The 21,721-nt window shown below is 39.7% G+C and overlaps 2 protein-coding genes across 2 annotated transcripts in view; both read right to left on the reverse strand.

Moving 5' to 3' along the window:
* Nucleotides 1-12,578, reverse strand: part of LOC117988191 (uncharacterized) — a 56,625-nt gene extending 44,047 nt beyond the window's left edge. Inside the window, exons 1-2 of the mRNA XM_034975309.2 lie at nt 12,566-12,578; nt 11,106-11,864 (exon numbers count right to left, since the gene is read on the reverse strand). Coding sequence (XP_034831200.2) covers nt 11,106-11,864; nt 12,566-12,578 — 772 coding nt within the window. The remainder of the gene's footprint in view (nt 1-11,105; nt 11,865-12,565) is intronic.
* The window catches only part of LOC138403290 (uncharacterized), a 190,854-nt gene that overhangs the window by 122,083 nt on the left and 47,050 nt on the right, over nt 1-21,721 (reverse strand). The gene's annotated exons all lie outside the window — the stretch shown is intronic.

The following is a 21,721-nucleotide window of genomic DNA, read 5'->3' on the forward strand; positions in this document are numbered from 1 at the left end:
ATTTAACTTAATTAATTTTATTGGGCTTCTCAATTCATTTTATTGAGATGATGATCTGACACTGTTTTATTAATGTTTAGTAGGGTGTTGCGTTATAACTAGAGTCCGCGACAGGTCGAGATGTCGATCGGGGATGGAACGCCTCGCGCTACCTCTGTCCCCCCGCCTCATATCCCGATTGCCATCTCGACCTACTATACATAGTGCCTAAATATAGTGCATTCCCATAAAGATACAACTCAACTCGCAATCACAACAGACAATCAGACTTGCTGGCAAGCACAGACCACTGTGTTATGATGCAACTTGATCATCACCATCGTCAACCGATAGACGTCCTCTGCTGGACATAGGTCTTTTGTAGGGACTTCCACACGCCACGGTCTTGCGCCGCCTGAATCCAGCGGCTCCCTGCGACTCGTCCGATGTCGTCCGTCCACCTAGTGCGGGATCTTCCAACGCTGCGTCTTCCGGTGCGAGGTCGCCATTCCAGCACCTTAGGACCCCAACGTCTATCGGATTTACGAACTACATATGTACCCTGCCCATTGCCACTTCAGCTTCGCAAACCGTTGAGCTATGTCGGTTACTCTAGTTCTCCTGCGGATCTCATGATTTCTTATTGGATCACGTAGAGAAAGTCCAAGCATAGCTCTCTCCATCGCCCGCTGAGTGAATCTGAGCTTTCTTATGAGGCCCACAGTTAGCGACCATGTCTCGGATCCATATGTAGTAGATGCCTATTCACTATTTATTACTTCATACAACAGGCGTTAAAATAGCCCCCCACTATACATATATTTAACTGGAACTAAAAGCATCCCAACTACTTAACACTATACTTAAATGCAAAAGTGTGTCCATCTGTAAATTACGTTTTCACGGCTCATCCATATAACCAATGTTTTGACGAAATTTGGTAGGCAGGTACAGATAGCTTGAGTTCCGGATATAGACGGACATAAGCTATTTTTATCCCGGAAAATTAAAGTATTTCATCTTTGAAAATATATCTACCTATTCACCTTATCAAGAATGCCTCCTGCGGTAAAAAAGATAGTCGCAATCGCAAAATAGCTTTTATCAGTTGTCTCTTGTAATACCTATGTTTTTATTTTTATCGCGGCAAATCATATTCTACTATCTACCTTATCTAAGAACTCGTAGATTTTAGTGTGTAGACACTGATAGTAAAAGTTTAAACAACGTATTACTCAAACTATGTAGGTACATAGTTTCAAAATCACTTTCTTCTTTCACTCAGCCTTCCAATAATTACTCAGCCAGTAATCGCTTATTTCAGGCCTGGACTGTAATGTACTATTACGTTCCATGATCTCAAACATTGTTAATGTCGATATGCTTCTGAGATCCCGGGATTTTGAAATGAATCACTTTACTATGAAGAAAATAATGTGCATTATTCTAGTCATCGAGGTTTGAACGGAACGTAACTGAAAATATTATAATACTTATGTAAATCACTGCTCATCTTTAGTTCAGTACATTACCAGAAATTTGTAATATTGACAATGGATTACTTTTATAACGTATAGGAACTCTCGCAAAAGATTTTTGGTAGTTCCACCCCTGAGAATTAAATAGGGGATGAAAGTTATATGAAAGTTATTTTTCAAGTCATATCGATGAAAATTAGTATAATTATTAGGCTGACGGTTAAAAATTATAAAATAGTGTTTCATGTTTTTTGGAAATTCAACTACAACTAGGTACTAATTTTTTTGCGGTGTACATATAAAATACCAAAATTAAAACTGGAGTAAGAATTATAAGAGTTATAAGAATAAGTAAGGCTGAGGATTGACGAGTGTAGCGTGGAATTGGCGCAGGCTGCGATAGGGGTAGCGAAGCGGTTTGACGGCACTCCGCATTCGCTTCTTGGCACTCAGTTGCGGCTTGCGCCGGGGCCGCTCCCGGCCGATGGCCTCGCGACCTATTTTCCCCGCCGCGCCCCTTCGTAGGCCTGCCTTTGCCCTCTCTCATCCTTTATCAGCCTGATAATAACAAGTCTCCGTCCAAGTACCCAGACACGCGGTCGATACCTTGTCTACGTAGTTGTACATAATAAAGCACTGGGTTGTTAAGAGAGTTTTAGCCAATGAATTACATTACTCATTTTTTCTCCCATTATAACAAATAAACCTCCTAGGAAAAACTGGCCAAGTGCGAGTCAAACTCGCGCACCGAGGGTTCCGTACTACACTCTACAATCATATTTATTCGTCATTTTGCACGATAAATTAAAAACTATTATGCATAAAAATAAATAAAAATCTGTTTTAGAATATACAGGTATAGGTTCTTTCATATTATACTTGCAAATACCAATTATCTTGAAAGTTGAATATACCAATTATTTAATTGTTCATGACCCCATTTTAATTTTTTTGTGATATATCCACAAATTCACGGTTTTCGTGAGACCTACCTAGTACCTACCTGCCAAATTTCATGATTCTAGGTCAACGGGAAATACCGTATAAGTTTCTTGACAGACACGACAGACAGATAGTCAGACAGACAACGAAGTGATCCTATAGGTAATGGTTCCTTTTTTCCTTCTTTCAAAAGCTTGGATCATATACAATTAATTTTTAAATTATTTTTTCGTCTTTGCGGCGATCTTCATGTGATTTCAATAAGTGTGCTCCGTGAATATTTAGTAGATACAAACTTAGTAGTTCCTACTTCCATGACTAGATACTATATTATCTTCTATCTGTTCCATCCAAATAGCCTGGCAGTGCAGTTGACAATGCCGCAGGCGATCCGTCGACTAAAGAGAAAGCATATACTGGATAATTAGCTGAGACTCATGGAGTTTTTCCGCTGGGGAAGTTGTCTCCAATCACGCTAACCTGTCCTCCAACTAATCTGCTCATAGTCCATCGACTGATCGCATGATAAGGCACAACAACAACAAAAAAATCTTCAATCTGTACTTCGTGAATATTTCGTGACACGGCCGCTAGAACCAGTTAGAGCAAAGGACTTTTAGCCACTACAGGTGTCCAAGCCTGACAGTCCAAAAGCCCTACTATGTTTTTTTACTTCCCACCACTATTTATAGGTCTATGATCTCACTATTAAAAAATGTTAAATATTTTTGCATGCAATAAAACATCTTCGAGGTGGAAAACTCTTCTGAAGAGGCAGTGGAGAAATTCAGGCGATCTTCCGCAAGATTTTTTCTTAATGTTTTGAAAGCTGGTTTAGTCAAATTAATGGATTTGTATAGGCGGGAGGGAAGTATTTTGAAAAACTGTAAATTTTATTTTTGTTTACTTATACCAATTTTTTTGTTTTTACGAACAACTTTTGGAAAACCACACGTCTTTATTTAGTTTGTTTTTTTCGTAGGAATGATTTTGACAGCCAATGCATCTTTCTGCATAATTCTCTATTCTTTATTAGTCTATTATAAATAAATTGAAAAAAAATCTTATCTATAAAATCAGACGAGAAATCCCTGAACTTACTAAAGCTAGCGTTGCGATTGCCGACCTGTTTTCGAAGCAACTTGATTTTCGCCATTTTGATGCCATTTTGGAACAGCAGGCAAGCGTCATTTGAGCGTACTGTTAGTGATGAGGGTGATGCTGAGTTACGTCATACGAGTAGTGTCAACAATCAACATGAAGACCATTTGACGCAAAGTATCAATTTTAATTCTAGGCAGGCACTAGGCAGATTCGAAGCATCTACAGGCGTACAGGTACGCTGGTGAGTGAGATGCTTCGAATCAGCACAAAAAATAACTGTCATTTTGTATGGCACACCTCTTCCAGCGTACTTACAGCGTCCATTGCAATGCAAAGCGCAAGCAGTGCAAAATTGGATACAAGTGTTGGTAGTTGGTACCCATCAAAAATCGCAAAGAATTTATTCGCGGTGACGTCATGTTGAATAGTGCATTGTTGCGATGACGGGTGTTGTTTTGTTTGAGACTCGTGTAGAACATTCAACATTATTCAAATAGGACCTGTATTTTTGATGTAAGAATTTGAGTAAATGATATAAATAAACGAATGACCAGTTGACCTTTGACAGAGTGCAAATAAACGAGTCCGTGAAATCTGATAACATTATAATTATATCGGAGGTATCTGGATATTTGAGCTTCGAGTGGGATCGATAAAGGTGCGAGGCGCGTCGGTTGGAATTGTGGCAGGATTGAAGTAGTCTCGGAGACGGTCTCAATATTTCACGGGGGTCGAAAAAATAAAATAATACTTATGTAAAAACTAGATTTTGCCCGCATCTTCTTTCACGTGGATTGGGTTTTTAAAAAACTCGGTGGGACTCTAATTTTCCTGATTGAAAAGTAGTCTATGTCAGTTTTTGCAATGCAATGCATTCGTCTGTCTGTCAGCAGGCTCTATCTCATGAACTGTAATAAGGTAGAGAGTTGAAATTTTCAAGATTTCTATTACCGCTATAACAGCAAATAATGAAAAAACAAGACGGTGAATTTAAAATGGCCGCCATGCCAACTAGAATAAAATCAAAATTACATAGTGATATGACTCGTACGGTGGTACGGAAGTGTACGAGTCCGACTCGCACTTGACCGGTTTTATTTTATTTTTTGTATCAGGAGTTTTTTTAATTATTTAGGTATATAATATATTCGATCCACTGGAAATGTTCGTTGGTCTCTCAGGCTGTAACGGGCGTGTGGATTGTAATAAGTGTGGATAGAGTTTTGGGACAAAGGCTATGGTGTCTGTGTCGTCCCTTGGGCGTCGCGAGCCGGGCGGCGGCGGTCGGCGGGCGGCGCGGGCCGACGGCTTCATCTGCCGGCGGCGCGCCGCGTTCGTCGACCTGCCGTCTCAAGGCCGCTCTTACACGTGCCACCGGCCGCTTCCTGCCGCCATAACAAACCTCTCCCCTCCCCACCACCCCGTTTTCCTATACCCGGAGACACCAAAATGTTCCTAGTAATCCCTGATTCTGGGGATTCGCTTTCAAAGGATTCGTCGAGGCTTATTTACGTGCAATAGGCGGCATTAAATAAGATTTAGTTTTTTTGAAATTTATGCTTTGATACCTGTTTCGGTTTTATATTGTAGGCTTTGAGTCTTTATTTATGTTGATTTTATTGGAATTAGGTAAAGCCCATCTTGTGTATCTATAGAACTTGTCTTGATTAATACTGTGTGGGTTTTATTTGTGATGATTTTCAATACTGGTTTTGTTCGATGCAATGCAATTAATTATATAAATGCGAAAGTATGTTTGTTTGTTGGTTTATTGATTTGTCCTTCAATCACGCTGCAACGGTGCAACGGATCGACCTGATTTTTAATATAGGTATAGTTGAAGACCTGGAGAAGGTCAAGATATCGGCTAGGTACTTTTTCATCAAAGAAGTAAGGGGTCACAGTTGTTCACATTGTACCCCTCTATAGGTACTTAAACCAAATGATTTTCTTCCCATTTGAAAAGGCCACTTATAGTGCTTAGTGGAGATCTCTTAAAAGTCCTCCTTGTTCCGATAGCTACCTAGAATTCTAACCATCCTTAGAAATTCTTAGTTCGGAGTTGGGAAGTACATAGGTTTATACTACCGTGAGTGATTTCCATTCTAAATAATATCTGTCCCGGCTGTACTCACGTGTTTAGTCGACGTTAGCCCGACTAGTTTCCACCCTCACAACGGGCTCTACGGGCAGCGGCACGCGCGGCCCGCAGTCAAAACCGCGGCGCGTGCGCGAACGGACTCCCTTGAAAAAGGACCCCGGATGGGTTCGAAACTAGTCGGGCTAACGTCGACTAAACACGTGAGTACAGCCGGGACAGATATTATTTAGAAAGTACATAGGTATTACTCTCCCGTGCCTATCTCGTGCCTTAAAGATATCAAAGTCAAAGCCTTTTATCCAAAATGTGTACCACTATACACTTTTCCATTGTTAGTTGAGAGCATGTAAAACTGTTGGTCCTGTTTCTCCCGTGTCATGTTGATTACGGTTTGCAGTTCCTTAGGACTATGATAGTGAGGTAATTTAGAGAGTGCACTTGTGTTTGCACACATACTATTATCACAATATAAGGAGACACCAAACTATAGGTATTACCTATACCTAATAACATCATCCTTACTCTGTAATATTATAGTGCTAGTAATATCTCCTCCGTAGTTGCAGGCTAGTTTCCATTTTGATTAGCTACTGAGGCTGAAATTCGGTCAGGAGAACTATGTACTTCATAGGTCATCGAAAAGCTTAGGTAAATAATACACGTCATGACAAATTGTAAAACATCTATATGTTCAAACCGTTACATAAATAGTCAGATATTTTACAGGTCGCAAATTCACGAACCTTTTAAAGTTCTACTGTAATAAAAGTTGCTGCCGATGTGAATTACCGAATTCTATGACCACCGCTTATAAGGAAATGAGTCTACCTTATTTTGCAAAGACTAGATTATCCACACTATTATAAATGCGAAAGCTCTGTTTGTCCTTTTCATGGCTCAACAGCTGAACCGATCTTAACAAAAATTGGCATAAAGAAATATTGCATACTAGCTGACCCGCCCCGGCTTCGCTCGGGTGGAGTATTTCGGACTGGGAGTGTCATCGTGAAGCCGTTGCTTGATACCTAAATATCAATTCACTATCAGAAATTCTAAAATCCCCACGATTTAGGACTTTAGTACTTTGCAGCATCAGGATTGAGGAGTTAGGATCCGAAGTTCAATGATGTAGCCTATGCTTGGTACCTAAATTAATTTTGCATCATCCGCAGTTACTGAAACATTATAGTTTAGGAGTGCTGTACCCTACATCATCAGGGTTGAGGAGTTGGGACTTGAAGTCTGAGAATAAAGTCGTTGCTTGGTACCTACAATATGAATTCACTATGAACACTTCCTGAATCTTGATAACTCAGGCGGGCAGTAACCCTGCAGCATCAGGATTAAGGAGTTGAATCCAGAATTTTTTATGTGACCACCATGAAAACTTTGTTTGTTGATTTAAAAAAAAAATTTGCAAATCGGTCCAGAAACCTCGAAAAATTCGATGTAGAAAAAAGAACCACCTCCTTTTTGACAGTCGGTTGAAAACCGATGACCTTGAAATATTTACGGAACAATCTTTAAAATATCCTCTTTCTAACAAAAAAAGAATGAATGAAATCGGACTATGCGTTAATGAATTACAACTCCGTATACATTTTAACTTTCATCCCCTCTCCTACGGTAACCATGCTGAATTTCGGGATAAAAAGTATCCTATATTCTTCCTCATAGTATGACCTCAAATCGTACCAAGTTTCATTGGAATCCATTCAGTAGTTTCAGCGTGATGCGCGGCCGTGATACAGACAGACAGACAGACAGACAGACAGATAGACAGACAGACAGACAGACAGACAGACAAAAATGAAAAAAATTACAGTTTTGGGTTCAGTATCGATTATAGAGTGCCCTCGAAAAAAAATTTCAAAATATCTTCAATGTACAGAATTTGACCTGTTACAGTTTTATTATAAGTATATAATATATATATATATATTGATTGATATTGATTGATTGGTACCACTGGTCAATGATTTTGGGATACTTTTTTCTCGGAAAATAAAAGGGTCATTCTGAGAGGAAACCTTGAGGAAGGAACTTGATCAAGATTCATGAAGTTGATGATGAATTTCGATTCGATGAAGAATTATTCTAGATTCTATTTTTTAAAATTCAATTAAACTTTTACAAGAACGTATGTACTTTTGAATCGTCAAATGCAAGGGCAAAAACATATTGTACTTTCGTAGTTTCCATGCTATTAAAATTACTGATCTCAAAATTAAGAACTTGCTAATCTTTCTTTTGTTTAAAAAAAATAAACATTTGAAAATACGATTTTTATTATTTTGCTCTTATACGTTTAAAGTGAACCATTTAAGTAGGCAGGTATTTGCTTTAAGAGATAGGTTAATGAAAACATAATTAAAAAGAAGATAAATCAAATAACATTCGTTTGATAAGTGATAACGGATGTTTGCTAAATATTCATCGTACCTACGTAGTCAGTGAAATAGTCATAACAAGGATCTTTTTATTATTAACATTTACTTCGTTCAAATCAGTGCACAATAAACATTTTTTATGTTTTATGCCAAGTTGCGTTTTAATCCGTTCAGTAGTTTCAGCGTGAAGCGTGCATCAGGGATAAAATGGACAGACAAAAATGTCGCAGGTATATTGTTAAAGCCGTGATATTACAATTTCACTAGTGATATTATAATTAAACGGTAGATTGTCAATCGACTTTATTTCTTACAATTTAACGGCCTGGTTTTAGAGTGAGTTGTAATCTCACGACTTCCTGACTTTTTTACTTTATTTAGGACTTTTTTAAAATGTATGTAGCATCGATTTTTTTCAGGTTTCTGGACCGATTTGCAAATTTTTTATTAATCTACAGAGGATGGTAAGGTGGCGGGGTCCCATTTTAATTTCTGGATCCAACTCCTCAATCCTGATGCTGCAGGGTTACTGCCCGCCTAAGTTATCAAGATTCAGGAAGTGTTCATAGTGAATTAATGTTGTAGGTACCAAACAACGACATTATGCTTGAACTCCAAATCCCAACTCCTCAATCCTGATGATGTAGCACTCTTAAACTATAGTGATTTAGGAACTGCGGGTGATGCAATATTATTTTTGGGGCCAAGCATAGACTACACTATTGAAATTCGGATCCCAACTCCTCAATGCTGATGCTGCAAGGTTTGAACTCCTAAGCCGTGGGGATTCGGGAATTTCTGATGGTGAATTGATATTTTAGGTATCAAGCAATGACTGCTTACAATAAAAAGCTTAAATTTTTTTAATTAAAAGACCGACATCCAAAACCACTACAAAGTAAAAAAATACTTTTGTTTCTAGTTTCTACACGTGTAGGTATGTATGTATGAAGTCGGGCGAGCATAAAAGAAACTAGAAATCAAAGCGTTCAGCTTGCCCGACTTCAACACGTTTTTTTAAACAACTGACAATATTATACATAGGTAGTGGAGAAGTAAAGTATATCAAGCGAAAACATAATATGAGTTCGTTATACTACATTGTTCCCAATAATCAGAGCTGTCGAACGGTTATCTCAGTGTAATTGTCATTGTGACCTGTCTGCGCGATAAAGTGACTACCATCGGCGAACTAAGAAACAATTCGCAGCCATATTATCATCAATCATCATCATCATCACGATCAACCTATTGTCGGCCCACTACTGAGAACGGGTCTCCTGTCAGAATGGAACGGTTTTGGCCATAATCTGATACGCTGGCGCCTGGCTCAATGTGGATTGGCAGACTTCACACACCTTTGAGAAAGGGAATTCTCAAGCATGTAGATTTTCTTACGATGTTTTCTTTCTAATATTTAATCGCTTATAAAGCGCACATAACTTTGAAAAGTTAGAGGTGCATGGCCGGGATCGAAACCCCGACCCCCTCAAAAGAAAGCGAAAGGAAGTCTTAACCATTAGGCTAACATCACTTTTTTAACCCTCGACCGAAAAAGAGGGGTGTGAATCTGTATAACTTTGATGTGTGTCGGTGTATCTGTGTATCTGTCTGTGGCATCGTAGCTCCTAAACGAATGAACCGATTTTGATTGATTGAAGCGTGAAGCAACATACATACACGTGTAGAAACAAAAGTTATTTTTTACTTTGTAGTGGTTTTGCTAGTTGGTTTTTTAAATATTTTTTTATCACATAGAAGTTGCAACGTATGATCGATCATACAAGAAATAACACTTAAGTTTTTTTTGTGCTGTAACCACACATTCATGCTTTTCGGATTTTCCTCTTTACTTGTGTTATAAGAAATGGCAACTCGTACCAGCCAAACTTCATGATTCTAGGTCAACAGGAAGTACCTACCTACCCTATAGGTTTTTATTCCCTTGACGGGGCTTGATAGAAACAACAGACAGACAGACAGACAACGAGGTGATCCTATAAGGATTATGGAACTTGACAAAGTCAATTCAACCAGTGTGTGGGCGGAGTCGGTGGTCTGTATTGATTTTAACCAAAAGGGTGCGGATCTACGATAAAATTGTAACAGAAAATTGGCTCTGTAGAGCAGATTTAATAGAAAAAGTATGTTATCCAGGATTAATAGAGCAAGTGCAATATTTGGTGTGATAAGAAAACAATTGAATTACTGACATAATTGACGAGCTAAGCCTAGCTGCCTCATATAACTCGTCAATAGTTAAATATCTTGTATTAGATATTAGTCGACTAATTATTTATATTTACTAGGGAACATTATTTTACTTCTAATAATGACCACGGGACTATTAATGACACTTGGAGCCCATGCTCGATTGCGGCAGAATGACAGCTACAGTGTTACGATCGCAATCACCTCTGATTGGTTGATGCTCGCTCAGCATTGGCTACAATGCTTTGTTGCAACAAGAATCGCACAAATTCAGCCAATCACAACAATTGAGATTATAATAATGATTGATGCAGGTTTTACGACTGAAACGTGATTGAACGTGATTAACAAAAGTAACAGCAAACTTGAATTCCGTAAACATAGACCTATCAAGGAATCATCACTCTTCGGTGGACTCTGACATAAAGTGAGTTCCATCCGATTGCAGTAACTCGATCAGAAACAACTAGAAGCGTGATCTTAGAACTAACTCTACAGCTAATAATTAAATGAACTAGCAATTATACCTGCCTAGTTATTAGAAGTACCTACTCATCTATAATTCAATTATATTCACCCGAACAATTCACCATCTCCTCTGGCTAGACGGCTACTAATTTTTGGTACCTATACGTAGGTATAATATAAATATCTACTTATCTAGGTTTTAACTTGCGCACAGGTTCTTCATTTGTTACTCTAGATATTGTTTTTATGTAGGCCCTATAGTTCTTATACTTACTAACTCTGCACAATTTCACATATTATGTTCATTAAATATAAAGCGTTGATTAAGATAAAGGAATCAATGGAGCACGTTTGGTAAAGAAATTGGTGTGCCACGAAGTAATGGTGGTGGTCACATAAGAGCGGACGGGGATTGGTAGCGATCATACTGACCGGTGTGGTCGGGCGGCTCGGACGGCGGCGGCGGCTCGGTAGAGTTGGCGGGCGCACCTGCGCAGGCCGCGCTCGCCGCTGAGGGCGCATCTTCTGCGGCGCGGGCAGGGGGCGGCGGCGCGCCGGCGCCGGACGGGCCGGGGGGAGGCGCGCAGAGCGCGACCAGCCGCAGCAGCGCCACGCACCACCACCAGAGCACGGCGGCCAGCGCGCGGGCAGCTCGCCCGACGCGGCCCGGGGCCTCCTCGCGACCGAAATACGCGCACCGTGGAGCCGTGCAGAGCGTTCGTGCTTCGGTGTGTCGGGCGGCGAGCGTGCGGCGGCGCAGACAGCGGCTAGGACGCGACGCGGGTGCGCGCGCGCGGCCACACGGCGACTGCGGCGCCGCTACCGACGGCGCACGACCGCGTCCGAACACTATTTCGGGAGCGACGCTCCGCGCCGCCGCAGCCCGCCCGCCGCGTGCTGCCAATTTTACGCGAAATTGCGGGCGGGCGGTGATGCGATATGTACCACGGTCTCTCGCAGCGGTGTCCGAGCCTCGGTCGTCATCGTGCTCCTGGGAGGAGATCCTGTTCTCATTGAGAGGGTCGGGTATGAAGCCAGGCTGGCGAAGGCCGAGGGCTCCGTGAGCGTGCTGCAGCCGCGCGACACGTGCGCCGCTCCTCCACTTAAAATAGTCGTCGACGAACGCGGAGCGGCCCGTGTCAATAGATACAATGTCGCAGCAATTGGCAAGGAAACAGAGACTCGCACTATCTCACTGTCTCGCGCACTGTGTTGTGAATTCTTATGCATGGTTTATATTTAGACTTAAAATTATTTCTGATATAGATAGGTGTTTGACATTACGTTGAACTCTCATACGTCGGGAACTTCCACCTGTATAAATAAGTAATATTCCTTACTGCTTCAGAAATAACATGTACATTCCTACATATAAAAAAATACTTCTGAGCTAGGTATATAATAAATCCAAATCACGAATATAATTACCTACCTAGTTACTTCAAATGCCACATTCTTTAATCAATATAAAAAAAGAAGAAGGTTGGCAATTCGATTATGTGCATGTATGTTTGTATCCACAATTTGTGTTTCGTCTTTGTGCACAGATAACTGTTTTTTTATAGTGAACCAATTTAAATGAATCATATTTTTATAGTTTACTAGCTGATGCCCGCGACTTTGTACCTATGTCACTCTCCAGGTCTTTCTATTATTATCCATGCAAAAACGGAACCACGTCAATCCATTGCTCCGTTGTGCCATGATTGAAGGACAAACCAATAAACAAACACACTTGTGCATGTATAATATGGGTAGTGAAGATTTCAGAATAAGGCCATAGAATTTGAATAACTTTGGAGATGGAGACAACAGCTAAGCTGCTACACTCTTGAGAAGCGTCACTTGACTGTTGGAGCGTAGATAGTTTACTCCATTCCTACCTCAGCTACCTTTCTCGTGCATCATGCAAGGGAATATGCATCGCAGTTCTCAATGTCCATCTTATGGGCGATCTGCCACGTACTCGAGTGCCTTTGCGTTCTTTCAACCCTGTCTGCAATCGAATTACGTTACGCCAAAGGTATATTTTTCATCCATTCATCGGAAGTATGCCAATCCGCACCGGGCCAGTGTGTTGGACCATGGCGTTCTATACTGAGAGGAGACCCGTACTCTGTAGTGAGCCAGGGATGGGTTGGTTATCATGATGAATCGGAAGTATAGCTACCTACTTGTAACTAAACTGAAATCGGTTTTGAAGTAAGTAGTTTTTGTAAATCTTATCTAGAGAAAAAATAATTCAATTTTTAATTAATAAATTAATAACACGAAGAATATATTTTGTGAAATAAATACGTTTATACTTAGTAGCCATTCATTTAATCTAATGATTTACAATTTTATAGGTTTAGGTTAGGTTAGGTAAAAATAAGTACCTATATACTGTATTACCGTAGTACCTACAGGGTACTAACTAAGTACTTATTAGAGACTAGCTGATGCCTGCGACTTCGTACGCGTGGATTTAGGTTTTTAAATATCCCATGGGAACTCGTTGATTTTCTGGGGTAAAAATAGCCTATGTCACTCTCCAGGTCTTAAACTATACCCATGCAAAAAATCACGTCGATCCGATGCTCCGTTGCGACGTGATTGAAGGACAAAACAACAAACCAATAAACTAACTAATAAACACGCTTTCGCATTTATAATTTGGGTAGTGATTGAGCTATATGGTCTAGATTTAAAGTAGGTAAATTAAAAATGTAGGTAGGTATTCAAAGATTTATTTATTTACTTACCTACTACAATACAAAGAATTTTTTTTAAATATCTAAATTAAAAGTAAAAAAAAAACAACATTAAATTAAAACTAAAACCTCATGGAGACCACCGCAGCGAGGCATTGTACCCAAGATGCTGGCAGCATTACCACTTTGGATGGCCAAACTAATTCTTTGACCAAGGTAGCTGCCAGCTCTCGGGTCGGTTGAATCGATAACCTTTATTGAAATTTCCACAAAAAGAGCTCGAGCCCCCGGGCCCCGGCCCCAAGGTCTCCACACCAAAAGGCACGAATATGAAGCTCCCGTCGAGGTTTTCCTATTTGCGCCTCTTGGCCTGTTCGGCGCTGATAGCCGCTGCACGCGCCATATAGAAAATAATTAAAAAAAATGAAATAAAAATTCAAAGATTAAGATATAAATAACCTTTCGGAAAATAATATCTAGTAATTTTATATTTCGATATTATCCCATGTCACATACATATAGTGATTGTTTGTGCATATGTTACAGTCCAAAGTCGAAATCCTTTCACATCGCGATTGGATTAGGCAATCCTCAGAAATGCTCTGAGCGTTTAGTCCGAAGCCAAAACTAAAGAAAGAGACAGGATGCTTATTTTAAAGTTGTTTTGTATAAACGACTTGCGTTTATATTATTCGTGAGGGTCGGCGCCACCATGTATTTTGGTTTCACCATTTGGGTAGTAATAAGTTCCGGTGGATTCCATAGGCACGCATAGAGATAATATCTATCTATACTTATACGTTGAATGATTTTTAAGTGTCGGTATTTTTAAGTCAACTGTGAACTTCCGCATCGTCGCATACATGATTTGTTTTTGAAACGCCCACCCGAATGAACGGTTTAATTATTTTGACGAAAGATGAATTAAAAAGTGAATGACAATGACATTAAACCACATGCCCCAGCCATGTAACGTTCATATTACGTGGCGTATAAAATTCATGCTCGCTGATGAGTAAGGCAGAAGATACAAAACCTTAGAGATTAGAATATACATACAATAGTAGCGCTCTACAAATGTGACCAATGTGGCGTAGTCATGTAATGTATCGACTTCTTTTAAGCCAGCTTCAATAAAATTAAGGAGGTTAAAACTCGTTAGATAGAAGCAAAACCCGGCCGGATATAGACCAGTCGGTTTGCTTGATAGTTATGGCAAACTTATGGAGAGACTCCTTCTTAAGAGAATAGAGAAGCTTTTGCCAGACCACGGTGGTCTCTCTGACAATCAGTAAGGTTTTAGGCAGGGCCGGTCCACACTGATGGCTATAAAAAAAGTAGTCCAGACTGCAATGGTGGCGAGACAGGGAACGCTTAAAACGAGAAATCTCTGTGCCCTGATCTGTCTAGATGTGAGGAATGCTTTTAATTATGCGTCCTGGCGAGAGATCCTTTTGGAAATGCGTAAGAGAGGCTTCCCAGGCTACATCCAAAACCTGATAAGTAGCTACCTAGAAGACAGATCTATAATAGTTATAGACTGTAATGGAGTTGAAGACCTGATCAAAGTCAGCAGTGGAGTACCACAGGGATCAATACTTGGCCCAACTCTGTGGAACATTTTGTACGATGGTGTCTTCAAGCTAAAACATGAGGAGGGCATCCAGCTGGTGGGCTTTGCTGATGATTTGGCTCTTGTAGTGGTGGCTAAAACTGAGGCTTCCCTCATGATCCGGGCAAATAGGGCGCTCGCGCGAATAAGTAGCTGGATGCAAAGAAAGCAGTTGGCGCTTGCACCAGAAAAAACGGAGGCGACTGTATTCAGTGGAAGGCGGAGACTAGACCCTATAGAACTCAAAATTCAAGGTGCGATAGTAACTCCGAAGGAACACGTGAAGTATCTGGCAGTATGCATTAGCAACAAAGAGTTTTCACGGGATTTTTACATGTCCATCCGTTTAACCGCTTTTATATACAGAGATAGCTTGCGTTTCGGAGTTTGACATAGGCACTTTTATCCCGTAAAAAAAGAGTTCCCACGGGATTTTTAAAAAACCTAAATCCACGCGGACGAAGTCGCAGGCATCATCTAGTAAATAAATAAAGAAATTTTAGTCTCAACTGGCATAAATTAACTTAAAAGCCACACCGACGGCTGCGTATTATAAGGGAACTATAAAAAATTTTTCGGAAACATTACTTTATAATTATGACTGAAAATGTATATGTACGTAGATGTATAGGAATGCGGGCTGCGGCTGTGACAGGCTGCAAGCTGCACTAGCGGCAGGTCAGCGCACTGAGGTCGCGATGCACCGCAGCATGTGGCCACTGCCCCCCACCCGCTAAAGGCCTGGGCAGTCTTTGCGCGACAGTAGTGACGAGCGGTCATGATTGTCGACTGTAAGGGCGTTTTTGTACGAGTCACCGCACAGCACGATTTGTGATGCATAGCACACAAAACACTGGACTGTCACAAACCACTGCTCTATCACGAGCGTAACGACAGCAAAGAGAAGAAAAAGTGACGAATGATATTGCAGCAGAACCTCAGAATATTCATTATCATCATCAATCCCTGACCGGCTCTCTATAAGCACGGTTTTCAGCTCAGAAAAAGAACGGTTTGGCCATCATAGTCCACCACGCTGGCCAAGTTCAGATAGCCTTCATAAACCTTTGAGAACATAATGGAGAATTCTTAGGAATTCAAATTTTCTCACGTTGTTTTCTTTCAACGTTAAAAATATGATTTTTAATTTAAAAATATGAAATTTCAATCACACATAACTCCGAAATTTTGAGGTGCATACTCGGAATCAAACCCTGGACCCCCGAACAGAAGTTTAGAATTCCTTGTGTAACGGCTTCTGGGAGCCACGTTAGACATGTTGTCGTCGTTCGTCGTATCTACCCAAGCCTTTACTTCGCACACCCTTTATGGTATTTGGCCCAATTCATAAGCTGATGCGTTTTACACGAAAAGGTAATCGCAACCATTTGATAGCTTTATGTCTTTTTACGGAATAATTGATTTTTTCACGATTTGAGGGTTCGCCCCATTCTGGGTTAGGGCCCTCCCAAGCGACCTTGTAAACAAGTGCGACTATGTTGGGTAAGGACAATAACTTGTAGTGACAAATGGATAGCTTTATGACTTTTTACGGAATAGTTGATTTTTTTCACGATTTGAGGGTTCGCCCATTCTGGGTTAGGGCCCTCTTTCCAAACGACCTTGTAAACAAGTGCGACTATGTTGGCTTAAGACAATAACTTGTAGTGACAAATGGATAGCTTATGACTTTTTACGGAATAGTTGATTTTTTCACGATTTGAATGTTCGCCCATTCTGGGTTAGGGCCCTCTTTCCAAACGACCTTGTAAACAAGTGCGACTATGTTGGCTAAGGACAAATGAAAAATTATTTTTATGTCACTCAATGAAGCAGCAATGTAGAACCAACCAATGTCAAAGGAGCTCGGTGATTCACTATTCAGTGTTAGACACTGAGTTAGCGAATCACCCAGCAGGTTATGCGCCTGATATCGTATCGGATAGCCGTCCCATAGGACTGTGGTCTGTGACAGTGAGATAACAAAGAGTGCACCTGGCTTGTGGCCTGCGCACGCTCTTGTGCATTATCTATACAATATTATCAATGCAAAAGTGTTTGTCTGTATGTCTTTCTGTTACCTTTTCACGGTACATCCCTTTTAACCGATTTTGATGACATTTGGTACAGAGATTATCTGTAATCTATATGGTACAGAGATAGCTTGCATCAACTCTATAATTTTCTGCGATGTAAAGTCTATGTCCTTCCCCGGTATGCAAGCTATCTTTGTACCTTTCATCAAAATCGATTAAACTGATGGGCCGTGAAAAGCTAGCAGACCGACAGAGACACATATAGACAAACACACTTTCGCATTTATAATATTAGTATCAGCTGTAACTCTTGCAAATTGTTAAATAGTGACGAAAAAATGTCATCAATAACTTGGGCCAAGCCGACTGCCCGCACCGGTTACTTTAAATTTTCATTAGCACTTCGCTCGCCGCCCGCCGCTATAGCGCCTGCAATTACATTTTCGCAAACGAATTGTCTTTTTATTTACGACGCTATTTTACTCTTGTATTATCAAAGATGAAGCATCTATCGATATAAGGGAACTCTTTGAAATTCAGCATGAAAAGTAGCATATACTCATCCTAGATAATCACGTTCCTACGAGATTAAAAAAACTGAAACTTACGTAAGACCTTAAATATTTACCACTAGCTTATCCCTGCGACTTCTTCCACGTGGAATACACTTTAAAACTCCTATTTTACCCTCTTAGGCATTGAATTTTCAAAAATCCTTACTTAGTGGATGTCTGCGTCATAATACCGAATTTCAGCCCGATCCGTCCAGTAGTTTGAGCTGTGCATTGATAGATCAGTCAGTCAGCTTTTTCTTTTATATATTTAGATAGTGCTTATCATTTTGACTTCCTTTGCGTCATATTTCACATTCCTTAAAGTCCATGACCCCTTTTTTAATTGCTAGCTTTTACCCGTGACTTCATCCACATCACATATTTATGTAATTTATAGTTATATCTTACTTCTGGTCAAAGTGGCTTTATAATGGTTAATTATTAATATCGGTTCAGTAGTTTTTGAGTTTCATCGACTACAAACAAACAAATCAATAGAATAGGTACATATAATGGTAGGGCGGATATTAATATGGTGGCCTCTAATACTGGAATTCATAGTCAAGATAGGGACTTGTTTAGAGAACCCATAGAGATAGAGAACCAGTTAGACGACATATCATATTCAACCTTAAAGGCTTTGCGTAAAAGTTAAATATGACACATGTCATCTGAATGGTCCCTTAAAGAAGCCTATCTAAGCCCTATCTTGACATTGAACTCCAGTGCTATAGATAATATGTATTTACGTATAGAGTTGACTTTATACAACTAATACCAAAACAAAAGCAATGTCACATATTATATTATTAATATTATGCCTTTACTCCCTTTACTTTACTATAAAAGTAATATAAACGTACTTATACTTTACTTCTACTTACTATACTTCCAATTTACAAAATACCTCACATAGTATGATAGAAGTAATATTTCAGTTTTATAAACCATCATTTTGAACTACCACTGAAACATAATATAGGAATAGTTTTAATTGGAATAATTTTATGATTGTTTTGTACACCCCAAAATAAAAATGAAAACTCGTTGATGTCTTTTATACTAGCCCGTAAATAGGCATTTTCGAAATAGCCCGGTCAATTTAGACTCCAAGGTTACAATAATTCACACTTGGCTGAAAATTTGTAGGATTGTTCAAAATACTATTATAAATGAAATGTGGAAAGTCCTCATTGATCCGACACCTGAAAAAAAAATTACTCCGGGGTCAAAGGTCACAAAAACGGGTTTTTCGCGTTTTTTAGCAAAACAGTAAGTTTATCATAAAATTAGCTTAGACAAAAATTGTAGATCAAATAATTATCTACAAAAATGGCTACATACTTTTTTCCTAAGAGAAATACTGTTTTTGAGATAAAACGATTCAATAAGTTGAAAGAGTTGTAATCGTCATAATAATATGCACACGTCTCCACGCCGCCTTTGAGGTACCTAGTGTACTTAGCACGTTTTTAGGATTCGTCATGTCTCTCTGTTTCTCCGTTCGTATGTCACAGCCACTTTTTCCGAAGCTATAAGAACTATACTGTTGAAACTTGGTAAGTAGATGTATGTTGTCTGAAAACCGTGAATTTGTGAAATACCTCTCAAAAAAAATTAAAATGTGTTCATGAACTAATAATTAGTAGGTATAACAATTTTCAAAGTAAGATAACTATATCAAGTGGGGTATCATGTGATAAAAGAGTTTTACCTTTACATTCTTAAAGAGATTTTTAAGGTTCCGTACCCAAATGGCAAAAAACGGAACCCTTATAGATTCATCATGTCTGTCTGTCTGTCTGTCCGTCTGTATGTCATAGCCAGTTTTTTCCGAAACTATAAGAGCTATACTGTTGAAACTTGGTAGTCTGTGAACCGCATTAAGATTTTCACGTGGCACGGTCCTTAAAATTAAAAAATATTAAAAAAACCAGCTTCCAAAACCACTACATAGTAAAAAATAACTTTTGTTTCTAGTTTCTACACGTGTAGGTATGTATGTTGAAGTCGGGCGAGCTACACGCTTTGATTTCTAGTTTTTCTTTATGCTCGCCCGATTTCATACATACATACCTTCACGTGTAGAAACTAGAAACAAAAGTTATTTTTTACTTTGTAGTGGTTTTGGAAGTCGATTTTTTTATTTATTTTTTATTTTAAGCTTTTTAGTGTAAATTAGTCATCTCGTTTTATCTAATGGCCGAAATTAATATTAGGTAAAGTTACTTTTACCACCATAGACATTCCTGCACTCATTGAGCCGACAGGGGTAAGTCGGGGGCACTATGTCCATGAGGATTTTCCCCTCCTACGAAAAAAAAAGGGTAAGTCGGTATGATGGCAAGAGACCTAATGAATTGACCGCTGGTTCCCTGGAAACGGGGATGGGCGCTAATGTGGGACGCAACGTGCGTTGACACATTGGCCCCGTGTCATATCAGGGAGACAGCATTAAAACCGGAAGCCGCAGCAGAAATTGCAGAAAACGGCAAGCGGCGCTAGTATGCCTCTCTTTTCGAGAGTTACATATTTGTTACATATTACAGCTAAAAAAAATTTACGAGATATTTAACCGCGATTAATAGCCTCATCTGGTGACAGAAGGGCTGGCTCATTCTTTGCGCAACGGATCAGCCTTACTGTCCAGCGGGGAAATGCAGGCGGTATTCTTGGCACCATTCCACGCGGGCATGATTTGCTCACGACTTCGTCCGCGTGGACTACACAAATTTCAAACCCCTATTTCACCCCCTTAGGGGTTGAATTTACAAAAAGCCTTTCTTAACGGATGCCTACGTCATAATAGCTATCTGCATGCCAAATTTCAGCCCGATCTGTCCAGTAGTTTGAGCTGTGCGTTGATAGATCAGTCAGTCAGTCAATCCTTTTATAAATTTAGATTTTCAATTTAAATAAAAGTATGTAATTAAAGAAAAGTTGTTATTGGTAAAAGTAAGTAAGAAACAAGTACCTAGGTACATAAGCGCTATGTACAATGCGATGAGCACGATTACACATGTATGTACAAGCATATGTCTGTAATAATAATATGTCCATACGGTACCGTATGTGCCAATGACCTTTTTGCCCTCACTGTCAGTTATCTCGTATGTGCAGACCGCATTTGATGTTGGAAACTTTCCTTTATTCTTAATAAGAGTTGCTTGTGGCCATTTCACTTGGAAATTATGACACCGGTATGATGCTAAAACTTAGTCTTCACAGCGAATAAATATTTTTTTTTCCCGCAAACAAATCACACCGTGTTCGTTAAATGTCGATTTATGGCTATATTTTCATGTTATTCCGGTTATTTTCTCAAAATAGATACAATATACAGCACGCTTCATTTTTGCAACAGCAAAATTTATGTGAACTAAAATGTTAGAAGTTGCACAATGCATAATAATAACGATGGAGGCGTTCATAAATTATTTATTGACTTAATGGTTTCATGAATTATTCAATTTGTATCTTTATAAAGAAACATTATCGATGCTTAAAAACTTTTAACTATATGTACTACATAATATTCGTCAATTTGGTCTGTTTTATTATAATTTCTTGATATGTCATAGAATTTGGCGTTAAAAAATGCACGATGAAAGTTTGCAGTGCGGGCTTGCCCTAAGTGTTTGAAGAACAGTGAACCGTGGGTGGCGACGCCTATAGTTCCCACCACAAGTGAGTTTGTTGTGGGCTCTTCTCAGACCTGGGCGCGTTTGGAACCCTCGTAGCTTTAGTTTTAAGTTTGCGTTATAATTATCACCACTATATTATCTTACAAATCTAACACTATACCAGACAATCAATAAGAGTAATTTATTACCTATTTTGAATAAATCATTTGACTTTGACTTTGACCTTGACTTTGACAAGTTGCGGATGAGATTTTTCAAACAGGCACTGGTGCAAACTGATCGTTTGAGTGGCCGCGTCTGAGGCCCGAGCCACGGGAGTGGACAGCGCTCGCTAGTTTTAGCCGCGTTTTTACGCGAGACTCCCGCGCACATTCGATCAATTCTGTGGCTTCTCTTCTCCGCCGCGCCGGACCATCCAGTCTTCTTGCAAGTACCGTGACCGAATGCACACGATGGATAAAATCAATAAAATCAAGGTTGTTGCCATTTTACACAAATAAACACGTCCG

This window comes from Maniola hyperantus, chromosome 14 (genome assembly GCF_902806685.2).
Source record: "Maniola hyperantus chromosome 14, iAphHyp1.2, whole genome shotgun sequence".
NCBI lineage: Eukaryota > Metazoa > Arthropoda > Insecta > Lepidoptera > Nymphalidae > Maniola > Maniola hyperantus.